Below are 13,937 nucleotides of genomic sequence, written 5' to 3' on the forward strand. Positions count from 1 at the left end.
ATTTGGAGGGTGTTTCTCTCTCCCTGACTTTCGGATTGACATATTTCTTGACATGATTTATAAGTCGGGTTTCGGCACCAATGTTTAAAATATTAAAGACAGACAAGACAAAAATTAATAGGACTTGACAAAAGATGTGTATTTATATTGGATAATGTTTACAAAATCATAAATAATTAATAAAACATATGTTGGTTAAATAAGAAAGAACACAGGCATAAATTATTACAGATAATGTAATCAATCACTCCACTCCAGTTATCGAAACTGAAAACGAACTCACTCTGAAAACGAACGCTCTTGTGTGTATCATGTGTTTACTATAAACAGCTGTAATTAATCCAAATTATTCGTCTGTTTAAGTACCGTAAACAATATCTTTTCATCACAAGATATACATTGGAACTAACTTACTGCATTAACTTACTTTGTCGCACGGATTACCTTTGAGTGCTAGGCCAATAATTTGTATTTTGTAAGACTTTGTATGCCTTATAATTCCAAGGAGGGGGATTTGCGCCCCTTACATTGGTGGGGATGAAAACCTCTGGTGGTTTCAAGTGAAAGAGGGTGGAGAAAAGTGAAATAATTTACTTTAATTTAGATGCACTACTTTGTCTTCATCAAAAGTATTACTAATAAGTTAGTAGTATGTACAACATTTTATTTTTATGTGTTTTAGGTCAATGAATGGTGTCACAAAATAAGGAAAGAGGGCTATCAGCTCGATCGACAAATCCGTTGTGAGTTTTTAGTATATTAACTCTTAACCGATCTATTTAAAAGTGCTTTGGCTTTTACTAAACATGTTGACTGCCAACCACGTAATTGCAGGTGGTAGTAGGACTCACCATTACGCACAGGATCTCACAGCTCTACCATTATCTAGCTCAGTGTTAGGTTAACTTTTGTTCAAGGATGTTCTTCACACAAGAATCTGTAAAATAACTTTCATCACCAAGAAATTATTTAAAAAATAATTTTATAGAGACAAAATAAACTAAATTCCCATGTTCATACTAGCAGTGTGCCCAATCGAGGGGATCTTGTAGTCTGTTGAAACATTATTATTTTCAGAACAGCAGTTTGTTTGAATTTACCCCCCTAGAATTTACGTCAGATGCTTACAAAATGTGATCAGAAATAATTGCACTACTTGTAAACAACTTCTGATGTAGGGTAAATGTATTAGTGACAGGTTGAAGAAAGAAAACAGCAGGTTGATATTTCATTGATGACATATAGGCTAGATTTGTTAAATGACGTGTATGTAGTAAACATGAAGAAATTGTGACAACAATTGCACACAACCAGATTTTTGAACATTTGTTTTTGTTCTTTTTTTTCAAAGTTGTTAGGCCATATTTGAATAGTTAAAAACATTCTCGCCATTGCAGTGAATACAGGAAAACTATTTGAATCATGTTCAGTACTCTAGTTTTCTAGTAGTCAGCTTTCCATTAGGCTAATTGCATTTTGACGTCACAGACACAATGACAGAATATCAGAAATTGAGATTAGACTCATTTGGCTCTCTTAGGCTATGAAACGTAAAACTAAAAAAATGTTCATAATCCTACGCAATGTACAGAGACGATTGTAATTTTATATTTTTTTAGATTTATATATCTGAACACAGTTTTTTAATGTCCAAACTAATATAATCTTGTTGATATTGAATGTGACCCTTAGCACAGAAAACTATAACCCAGAATGCGGTTGGCATTCTGGGTTATAGTAGTATGTTTTCTGTGCCCTTAGGGAGGATAGTCTAAACTGGATTTAAAAACCCTCTGCGAGTCTGTTAAATACGAAAGTAATTAAAACTTTGCTTCTATGGTTAGATTATGTTGTGGCTTGCTCAAAATAACTTGTCATATTAACTACAGTAACTTTATTCATTCATCAATCATCGTTCTATATTTCAGCTATTCAGAGAGAAGAAGAAAAAGTGAAAAGATCCATGAAGGAAGCTGCAAAAAAGGGAGACAAAAGCGTTTGTATCATTTTGGCCAAAGAGGTTCTTAGAGCTCGTAAAGCAATTACTAAATTGCAAACATCTAAGGCACATCTAAACTCAATTCAGCTGCAAATGAAAAATCAGTTGGGTAAGATTATTTTTGTACATTTAATTTGTAATTCAAACAATGTTCTTATGTACTAGAAAAATACAGACATTTTATAATCAAAGAAAAGTTGTCAAGTTAACTAAACGTTTCAGACTTTTGCATGCAAGTCCTAAACATTAAAAACCATAAGGATTGAAGGTATTTTAATGAGATTTAATCTCGATTGACTCATCAGACAATTGATTTCAGATATCTTTTATCATAGCCAATTACCGTATAATATCAAATTGCAACTGAGAAACTAAAATTTACCTCTTCAATGAGGGAACAAAAAATGTTTATTAGACTATTTTGAAGTAAACACATGTAAAGGTGTTTGAATGGTGTGAATAATGGACATTTTTTTCAGCCACATTAAGAGTGGCGGGATCGTTACAGAAATCAACAGAAGTGATGCAGTCCATACAGAGACTAATCAAAATACCGGAGGTGGCTGCCACCATGCGAGAGTTGTCAAAGGAGATGATGAGGGTAGGTCTACTGTATTTGCCATTTGTTCTAAACCAGACGAGCAAAGTGTCAAAAATATATCCCAAATGTTGAGGAATCTAGTAATATTTTTTCAAAAATTGTGCCAAACTAGTCTAGGTTGAAATGAATAACATTAATGCTAAGTAAGGAGAATGTTAAAAGTTAACAACACAATAGCTTTGTAGATTGTACGGACATATTGTTCTTTTGATGAACATCAGATGCAATAGCGTAAGTTCAAATCCAAGTGGTAATACAAAATTCTATTGGTGTTGTAATATATTTATTTAGGTCCACACCACTGTATTGATATGGCTACTCAGCTTAGTGTATTTTATGTCAATCATGATTAAAAGATTCATGTAGTTAGTGTTTTAGTAGGTTGAGTGTAATGATTTATTACTGACAAAAACCAGCAGGTCTTTAGTCCGTACATATATCAAAAGTGTAGTGATAGCTTCAAAAGCCATAGACTTAATAGGATTAAACCGACAACATTTAAAAAATAGTAGGTGAGCCTCATAATCTTTTAGATACCATTTTTAAGTTTATTTATTTAAATATTTATACACCGCAATACCCAAGCAAGTTGCCCAAGCTTTGCTACAGAGTGAAAAGAAGAATAAAATGGTTCTCTGTAAACAGTTTAAACCTACTCTACTCTAGACATACCCTCCCCCACAGAGCATTCCTCCCCCCCACTATTTATTGTAGAATAGAAAGCAAAACCCAATTGTTCAACTTAGTTTTATAACTCTCTTTGGTTTGGCTGTATGGTAGAATATTACTATTAATTAAAAGACAAACACTTAAATAATACAAATTTAAACATTAAATTAAAGGTTTTCTTTTTGTGACGATTGAGGCCACAATATTTACCTCAAAACATTCTCTCTAAACAATGGAAATCCTTAGGGTGGTAGCCCAGGCATTATTATTATTATTACTACTGTACTGTATTACATTCAGATGTGACGTATACCTAGGTATGTATTTTAGGAGGAGGTAACTAAAACATTATAGCCACTAGACTTGTTGATTATTCATGATCTAACTTGTTTAACATTCCAGCAAATTGGTTGTTTTGGTATACTCGAAACAAACACACCGATAGAAATGACTTACTTCTCTGTAATATCGCAGATATATTAAATCTGTCTCCTCTATATATATCCTACTAATATTATAAATGTGAAAGTATGGATGTTTGGGTGTAACTCTGAAGTTCCATCACGTGAAAACTAAAATTACTGGACTGATTTAGCTGTACGTAGATCAGTACCATTGACTATTGGATATTGTTGTATTAATAGTCAAAGCCGGTACTTATGAAAGCACTGCACTTATGAGGTAGCCTACTTATGCAGAGGGTTGTCTTGAGAAGTTGAGAAAATCCTATAGGGCTATGTCCCACGGAAAAAATGAGAGTTAAAAATTAAAAAAAATGTAAAATTATTTTTTTTTTAATTTTATAAAGTTAAGAAAAAATATAAAATTAATTTCATAATTTTATTATTATAAAATTAAACGGTCATAACCTAAACTAACTAACCAAATTTGCTGATAATGAAAAAATTGAATGAAGGTTTACTAATTGAAAAAATAGTTCTGTTCATAAAATAAAATTATAAATGTCTTAAATTCTAACAAAAGATGTACAGTTAAGAAGTAATCGCATTCTAAGCAAAATCTTTGACAAGAAGTTAATGTCACTGGTGGGATTCGATCTCGTTACCTTCTGCATATCAGTCTGGTGCTCTATCCATTTGACCATGAACACCGTTGACTGCCTTTCCATATCATTGTGGTAACGGTGTTTCCTCAGCCAATAGAATGTTCTCATTTTGTCCGTATTAAAAATCCGCAGCCGAAATAAAAATTAAGCGTCCCACAGGGGTTCAAAGTCTTATGAGTATTCATATTTAAAAGGAATTAAAGAACTTCACCAGATGTTTCAACTAAACAAGTAGCTTCTATGATATTTAATAGCATTAAAAAATTTCAAGGTTTACCAACAGAGTGCAGCACTATTAATTTGTTTTACTTTCTCCCCCTTTACTTAATATATGGAGAAAGTATTGTTTTCGTCAAAATGTTCAATCAAAATTCATGTTTCTGGCCCCTGGACTATATTGTTAAGACAATTATAGGTTTTTTATTTTACATACAAATGGAAATTGTTTGTCCTTTATGCGTTACCAAAACGGCCATCCAATCGTGATGAAACTTTGGGAAGTTGTTCTATACAATATGCACTCCCGGGAAGGTTTCTGTCCCATTCCCATTCTTGAACTCCTTTGGAGCTCCACCCCAGTGGCTCTGGAGTTTCCCATGTTTACCTTATGGGATATATATTAATACGTTAAAAGGTTTAACAACAGAACACAGCAATATAATTATATTTTTGTTCTCCCCGTTGTAAAGCAAGGTTACAGCTGCTAGCCATTAATATGCGAAAACTAGAGGTCGTCCAGTGATAGATAACTCAACAAAAAATATGTAATGTACAGACTTCTCTATTTTTTCACCCCACGTTGTAAATAAAACATGGGATTTGAATTTCTTCCATTTGTTTTGATCTGTTTATATTTTGTTGTTATTTCGTCACCAGCATAGCAACCCATAAGGCCCATGTTAATTCTTTAAAATGTTGAATTCATTATTTGTGATTTTTTAAACCTATTTTAATTTATAAAGGGATTTTGCACACCTAAAGAGAAATATCTTTCTAACAGTATGCATAGATTTTCCCTAGGATGCAAACGAGCTGGGAAAAAAGATTTTAAAGAAACATGCTTCTCTATTAATATATAGATAACTGATTCAGTTATCATATGCATGTTAATCGTTGTCACATCTCACATCTGGTATTTATATTTTGAACAACAAATACAGTATTAATAATATCTTACAATATTTACTTCTTTCCTACAAAGGGCTCTGACCCTTAGCATGACATACATACTATCATAATATGTACTGCTTGAGAACCTTTCTCAACTATATCTCTTCATGCTTATCTGAGAGTGTCTATATATGACACAAATGTGGTGATAAGCTTCACTCACTTATTTATTACTCATACTTTTTGCTCAGTGCTATCACCCACTTAGGTCAATATGTCTGATCTCGGTTTTTATGAGTTAACCTAAGTAAGGCCAAACCACATTTAGTTTGCATCAATAATATGATTGTAACTGTTGCCAACCTCATAACACAATACTAAATAAACTAGGTGCACGCTCATTCTTCCCGTGTGTGGACGAAACGAAGTTACAATACTGTAGCCTAGTTAATAAGGCTGAGCTGGTTAGTAAGACGACCAGACTACACCGTAGTACTCTAGGTTGGCGCACAAAGTACTACACTGGATCGAGCAGGCATGCATGCTCAATGCTCAAACAGTGTCTTGCAGAGCAGGAAATCATTTCGAGCGAGCATGCCTGAGGCCTTGGTGCAGATGTGGTGAATGTGTATGGCCATAACTTAAATGAAATGACAAGTCAACAAAACACCATGGCCTCTGTTGTTTAGACGTCCAGAACACCAGAACAGGCTGCCATCAGCCATCTAGGAAATATTCAGTATCCAGAAAATTTTGTGCTATGCTTAAATTTATCAACTTATTCTTGGTGTCATATTATCATATTATATTATTATTATATTATCATTATTATTATATTATTGGTATCATATTATCTTTGGACTTGGAAAACTTAGCTGAGAACATCATTATCAGCAAACTAAAGAAAAGGGATTTTAAAAACTCTATGTCATTAATTATTATGGAGATAAAAAAATATCTAAATTTTTCGGATGTTTTCAAGTTAATTTAGAAAGAAATCCATATTCAACCCATAAAAGCCAGTTCAAATGAATTAATCAAGACAGTTAGTAAAACTCAACCTGATGGATGAGTGTTTATTGTATTCAACCAAATTACATTAATAGCGGAGCTTTACCTTGGTCACATTAGAACTATACATCGGAATCTCCGTATAGGAAATTTTCTCTGTATGGTAACCCTTTATCAAACAATTAAGATAGAGTGAGTATGATCAATCGAAAAAAAAGACAACAATAATAGATCTGACAATAGTAATTTTTTTTTAGCTTTTAAAAAAGAAACTTTTGCTAGAATGTGGAATTTGGAAGTTTTCAAAGTAAAAAATACAACAATAAAATATATTTGCCCCATAACCCTCTAAGAAAAGCTGTTCTCATCATCTGGCTAGGAAGCTTTCACTTTTCATGCTAGATAAGTCTTCACTCTCTTACATCCAGCCTATCATATCAAAATTGGAGTTTTATCAACAGTTAAGCCGCTTTTGATTTCATCCCAGGATGATAATTTTACCCATAGCATCGAGGAATTAAAGACACAATATATTACTTTGTTTGTTTTAAAGCTCTTTTTAACACATCCACTAAACCCATTGGATTTTGAAGTTAAATCTCATACAACCCCCTGTGAAAGCATATTCTCATGGTCCAGCTAGGATGCTTTGTGTAAATCAATTATTTTAGATATGTGTTCACTCTCTTATATACAATCATATCAAAAGTGGGGTTTTATCAACCATAGTCATTATAAATTTCATGGGATACTATTTTTTCCTATGTACTACCACCGTAACCCTTCATCGGGGGAAGAAACAATATACTACTTTGTTTTTAACACTCTTTTGAACACATCCACTAAACCCAAGCAAGGAATCTTAAGGTTTTCTGAGTGTATAATTACAAAAATTCATATTTACCCCATAGGATGATGCTTTGTCCATGATGCTTTTCGAAACTCATCATATTGGATATGTATTTACTTTTGTATACCCAGTTTCATCCTTAGTACAGTAGAGCAAAATTGTAGTGTTGTTGCATTAAAATAACATGTGAACCCCTTTTAGCGAATTTCCCTATAGGAAAGTGTAGCTATTAACGTAGGTCGCACGGTAAGACTTAAAGCTGGGACCGATATACTTTTCCATTTTGTTGTCCTCAGGGGCCAAAAACACTATTAGTTCAAATATTTATAAATATATATTTATATACGTCTGTGAACGTAATAAATTAAGTAATTTTTGTCCGATTTGGGTAAAATTTGATTTGAAGGTGTAAGGTGGGATAAATTTCAATGATTTTGCGAACCAGCATGATTGGACCATCGGAATAGAGTTTTACCCCCGTGCCGGTTTTATGGGGTAAAAATAGGTTTTTCTAATTTTTGACCCTAAAAACACAAATTTTCCTAATTTCTCTCTAGACCATTTTAAAGAGCTTAAAAAACATATAATTTAGTATACCAAAGTGTTTTTGTATGGTTATTGGTTATAGATAAAATTCCAAAAATTGCAAATTTAAAATTTCCCTGTTATTCTTATGGAGAATATTGTAAAATGTTGTAGTTTGCTTGTTTATAAAAATAATTTGGTCAAACTTGGATAATTTTTTTTACACTTAGCTACTAAACTTTTACTAAAAACAGTAAAATCACACTTGATTAGCCTCACTATAGCAGCAAACCTAGGTACTCGTTGAACCTAATATTGTGTTATTTAATTAGATTTAATTTAAAATTAATTCAGGCAAATGGAAAATCGCTTAGTACAGTATGCAGGTTTGCTGCGGCGAGGGTATTTTACCATTTTTTCTACAACTCTTCATTAGAAAATAGACATGAAATACTAATTTGTTTGAATATCATCCATAACACCCCATGAAATTTTGATGATTTTACAGTCAAAAGTGACAAAAACCCCATACAACCTCTTTGAAACATGATCAGAAACACACATTACAAGATCGTGTGAACATGGTGGTAGATTAACATGAAGATTGTAAAACTATTGAGAATACACGTTATAAAGTGGACATGTTAGCTACAGCACTATTGCTGCCTACTCGTTTGGCCCTAACTATGTGACGGTATTACAACTGCCACTTTTTGTCATAATTCCTATATAGGATTCCCACATTTCACAGTACTAAAGCTGAACGGAAATCCCCCTTTTTTTAGTGGACTTTGGTGAGAAGTTTGAGTACCCAACAAAAAAAACCAACTAAACCACAGTCATTTGGCAATGAATGTCAGCTTTCTACATGTTTCTCATGGTAAACAACATCAGTCATACCTTACCTCGTACCAGCTCTTACCCAACAGGAGATTTAATGAAGTCCAATTCTTGAAAACACAAAGCGAAGCGTACGCCTACATGTCAGTTACAGAGCTGGAAGTTCAGAAGTTGTATGACATTTTGTTTACAAAGGATGTCAGAATGGTCAGAGGCATTGTGTGGCGTACGAAGGAACTATGAATTTTGGTTTGATTTAAATGCAAAAAGAGGCATTACTAAAAATACCCTTTAGGTAACTTGAACATTATTGGTTCATGCCTAATATATGCTTTAAGTTTAAACTTTTGACCATCTTTGTTAACATTAAACATAAATTAGAGTTTTGTTTGTGGTTTTTCTAAATAATAATTCAAGTAGGCCCTAACAGTTTGTTTCTATGATAAAAGGATACGCTTTTGTTTATAGCCTAGGGCCTACTGGATACTTGCAAAGCAAAATATGTACATCTATATAGCCTATAATACGCCTACACAAAATTTGTCGACTAAACTCAACTGCCATTTCATATACAATTTTGACCATTGGTTCACGTATCTTTGGAAAGAGCATGTCGCGTAGGTGTGCAAACTGTTCCTAAAATTTGTAAAGCCACCTCAAGTGTTATTTCTTTAAGAAAGGCAGTTAATAGGTATGGATCCGTACTTCGCTTCTACCTCACCACTAACTGGCATCATTTGTAAACAGATTGACACAATTTATAGCTCTGTAGCTACCATGTATGCTTCGCTGTGTTAAAAAAATTGTTTAAACCATTGCATCTCCTGCCAGGTGCGAGATAAGGTCAATAATAGGGTTTTTTATATAAGAAACATATCCGACGCCGACATCCATGGCCAAATGACTGAACGCTAGAGAGCATTGTTGCACTGAGTAAGATAAAAGGGTGGAAATGAGTTATGGAGTGTAAAAAGGGCTGTGAAATCTTTTTTCTTCGTGGTCTTCAGTGGGAAGATTGGGTAGGTGCCTACCCTACAAAAAACACAAATGCTTCCTATATGAACATTTTCATGGCAATTTGTTAGCCTAACTCTCTAGCCTATTTCTGCACTTTACCTGCTATCGTTTTGTCAGGGTCACAGGCATCTGGTGATGAATGTCAGCATTCAATATGTTTCTCATGCTCAAAAAAACCTATTACTGACCTTAGTGTCATTCTCTTGACAAAGGATATAAGTAAGTGGCGAGGAGCTTTGAACTGGCGTACAAGCAAACTACGGATTAATACGCAATCACAGCTCTAACTTAAAACACCCCCGCCGCAGCAAACCTTCCATCTAAGCAAATTTTCATTTGCCTGAATTAATTTGCAATAAAATCCATTTAAATAACATTAGGTTTAGCGAGTACCTAGGTTTGCTGTTACAGGGAAACTACAGTAATAAAATGTGTTATTAGTAAAATAATAACAGCTTAGTATGAAATAAATAAGTTTACCATGTTTGATTAAAATATATCCGTAGACAAGCAAAATACAACATTTTACAATATTCTTTAAGAATAAGAATAGGAATTTTAAAATTATAATTTTTTAAATATTCTTCCTAACTGATAACCGTACAGAAACACTTTGATATACTGAATTACGTTATGAATCTCTCTTTAACACATTGCGTGCGTGTTACCGCCCGGGCGGTAGGTCCGCGCTCCGCCACGCTGCGGCGTACCGCCCGGGCGGTAGTATGAACCCGCCAAACTTATTCGGTTTGAGTGCAGCTGCACTCCGGTGTAGGTCGGAGTATTTTTGTCCGTGCTTCGTGTATGACAGTGGTAGTTTTGTGGTGCAATCCGTTTCTAATTATGGTTACTCGTTCCGAAACTATACCTGGTGGATTTTGACTCACTCATTAAGTTTGTTAACTGTAATTTTGTGCTATATTAGTGTGTTTTATTGTTAAATAATGGCATCTACTGTGGGTGTTTAACAAACTATGTGGACTCTTGTCATGAAACAATACATTACCATATGTTATTTGATATTCGTCATACCAAAATATGAAAGCCAATCACCCGGCAATCGGGTTTGTTCGACGCTGCGGGCTGCGCCGCACTGGGGCTACGCCTGCTATTTGATGGGACGCAGCAAACGTGTTAAAAAGCTCTAGAGGGAAATTGGGAAATTTTATGTTTTGAGGGTCAATAATGAGAAACCCCTATTTTCACCCTATAAAACCCCGTTCCCATGGTACGATAATGACAATTCTCAAACTCATCCAAGTTTATCCCACCTTACTCACCATCAACCGAATTTCATTAAAATCTGACAATAATTACTCAAGTTATCGTGTTCACGGACACGTAAGTTAGATAACAGTATATATTCATAGGTACTGTATATAAAAATTGAACGAATGGTGTTTTTGGTCTCTGAGGACATCAAAACAAAAAAGCAAATTGGTCCCGGGCCTAAATCTTACCGTGCTACCTACGGTAATAGCTACTTTCCTAATTAGGGCAATTTGCTAAAACCAACCTCGTAACTTCAAATGTACTTAGTGGTTCTTGTTTCTATATATGCTTTAAATTTAATCCTCTGATAACATTAACAATAATTAGGCCTATAGTAGAGTTAACTTAGTTGTTGTTCTAATTATAATTCAAGTAGGCCCTAATGAATTGTTTTGATAACTTATAACAGGTTACGCTAATGTTTATAGCCAAATCGCAAACCAAAAAATAGCCTGCATTGGGTCTGATGATAATTGGAATGTAATATCCAATTAATAAAGCTCACCACTAACTTAATCAGTTAAAAGGAGGCCACTCATTTAAAATCATAACTTAAGGCTAACTTAAATGCCTAGGTCTATCTAGAAATTATTTACGGTAGTTGCCTAAGTTAATTAAACCCCCAAAACATAGCCCAGCCTAGGTGTATAACTTAACAGGCCAAACTTACCTACCTAAGTTAAACAAGTTTCTACTATTTAGGTAACTTAATCTGTTGACCAACCTAAGTTACAACTCCCTAATTTGAACAGAAGTGGGCTGTAAAAATGTTGGGGGTTTAGCCCTAACTTAACTTAATATTTCTTAGGGACTTAAGTTAAAATCGGTTAAAAGTATGCCCCTCAATTTAAAAACATAATGCTATGGCCTAACTTAGGCTATATAAAAATTAATTTGTTGCCTAATTTAACTATGCCCCTATGCTAGAGCATAGCCCAGTCTAGGCCTCTAAGTTAGAGGCCTAGCTTAACGTACCTTCTACATTAGATTTTATGTAGCTAACTTATTTTAAAATTGACAAGACCTTTTGTATTTTGTAGTTACTTAACGGTCAATAAAATGTCTTATTTTGTACTAAATCTATGTTTGAGAGTGGATAGGTAGGCTACCTAACCTAGGCCTTTATTGGTACAGTAGTAGTAAGTTACCTTAATCTGAAAAAATGATGGTCCAGTACAACCGACACTGACAACTACTGGGTTTCTTATTAGGATTAGTCAAAGCTAATAAAATCTAAAGAGTGATATCTGAGAATAGATGTTTACAACATTATTTTTTACATTACCTATTTTAAATGCAATGAACTTAACCCTTAGTAAAGGGTGTCCCAGTAAGAACGCCGGATTTGAGGAGCGTCTTATCCTTATCTGTATTTCAATAGAAATTCCCAAATTATCAGCGATGTTATCAGTATTAGGTCCCATGTGTAGTCATGAATCGTTACACGACGGATCAACGCGTGGTCATAGTTAAAGTGCACTACAAGTACGGAAGCTGCGCGCTATTTACGGCCGGGGCAGTGCACCAAATGATCCATCTGTCCGAAGATTGATTTCTAAGTTCGAATAAATTGGCTCAGTTCCATTCTGGGGATATTTAAAGTCGCTTGTTTTCGCCAATAATCCTCAACCAATCCAAGACTTGAAGGAGGAAATGATTCGTGCAATTAATGGAATTCAACAGGAAGTGTGTGAAAAAGTGATGGAAAACTTTGTCAAGAGATGTCGGGCCTGTCAGTATTCAGCAGGTTGGCACTTACAAGACATAATACTCAATTACTAATCGGAGATACTATGCTTTAAGATTCATGTTTCATATTGTAAATTTAGCATGAAAATATATGGTTTGTTAACATTTCAAATCCGGCGTTCTTATTGGGACACCCTTTAGTAGCCAACTTAAGCACGGTTTCAATCATAGAGTAAGTTGAAGAATTTAGAGATGTAAACTTAATGTAACGCATGATAAAAAAAGTTTTTAATAAAATAAAAGTTTAAATCAAGGCAATTAAATAAATAAATTTACAAAAACAACACAACACACAATGTTTTTATTTCACGGCTGACGACGGACGGCTGATTTCGCTAGTCAAATGAACAACTAACCGAGTAAAAAAAAACCTATCAAATAACTAACTTTATTGAGTTAAGTTAAATCGAAAGCATTCACGAAATTTATTGGAATATAGTTTATTAAGAACTACACAAAAAAATAAATCCGTGGTACAAGAATCAGATTTTTTAATGCTGTAATGAAAGAGCCTTTTATTAACATAGTTTTAGCATGGAATTTTTATAGGCTGACAGTGAGGACTTCACTTCGTTTCGTCCAATAATAAGAAGCCGCTGAGTTCCAGTTATAAGCTGTCATAGTATTCGATAAAATAAAAACTCCTTATAATTTTATTAGAGCTATGTCATTCAACTTGAATTTTATTTTATACTATTAATAAACATATTTCAACAGTCTATTATTTCAGTAATGATTTACATTAACCCAGGCCCAGTCGGCCTTTCGTATGTATACAGATAGCAAATTTTTTTTATTTAAATAAAAACTAAAAAATATCTTTTTATATCTACTAGATAACCTGTTGCTCTAAATCAAGCAAAACTGCAACTTGTAATAAAATAATGAAGCACAAAAAACATAAACAGCAAAACCTCAATCATAGAGTCACTCTTAAGTAATTTCTATGACTGATTGCAGAAATGTGAAAAATATTATGTTGTAAAAAACTATATAAGTAATTTACGGTACAATATTTAAAAATAGATCCGTTCTCATACTGCTTTTGTTATCTCTTACGTACCGTAGGCGGGTGTCCTCTATGAGAACGTAGATGCCAACCACACACTGTAAATTTATCTTTTCAGACCTAATGTAGCAAGATAAATCCCTCTCTTGACGACAACCAGTACGACACGTACAATAGAATTATTAAATTATTTCTACGATATGTTCTGTTTCAGGCGTG

General features: G+C 33.9%; 1 protein-coding gene across 2 annotated transcripts in view; it reads left to right on the forward strand.

Moving 5' to 3' along the window:
* Positions 1–13,937, forward strand: part of LOC128982420 (charged multivesicular body protein 3) — a 35,146-nt gene that overhangs the window by 5,910 nt on the left and 15,299 nt on the right. For both annotated transcript variants that reach the window (XM_054401386.1, XM_054401381.1), the window contains exons 2-4: positions 683–743; positions 1,929–2,108; positions 2,479–2,600. In XM_054401386.1, the coding sequence (XP_054257361.1) occupies positions 683–743; positions 1,929–2,108; positions 2,479–2,600 (363 nt within the window). The remainder of the gene's footprint in view (positions 1–682; positions 744–1,928; positions 2,109–2,478; positions 2,601–13,937) is intronic.

This window comes from Macrosteles quadrilineatus, unplaced genomic scaffold (assembly GCF_028750875.1).
Source record: "Macrosteles quadrilineatus isolate MER2022 unplaced genomic scaffold, UCM_ALF_1.0 Scaffold_1__1_contigs__length_201487025, whole genome shotgun sequence".
NCBI lineage: Eukaryota > Metazoa > Arthropoda > Insecta > Hemiptera > Cicadellidae > Macrosteles > Macrosteles quadrilineatus.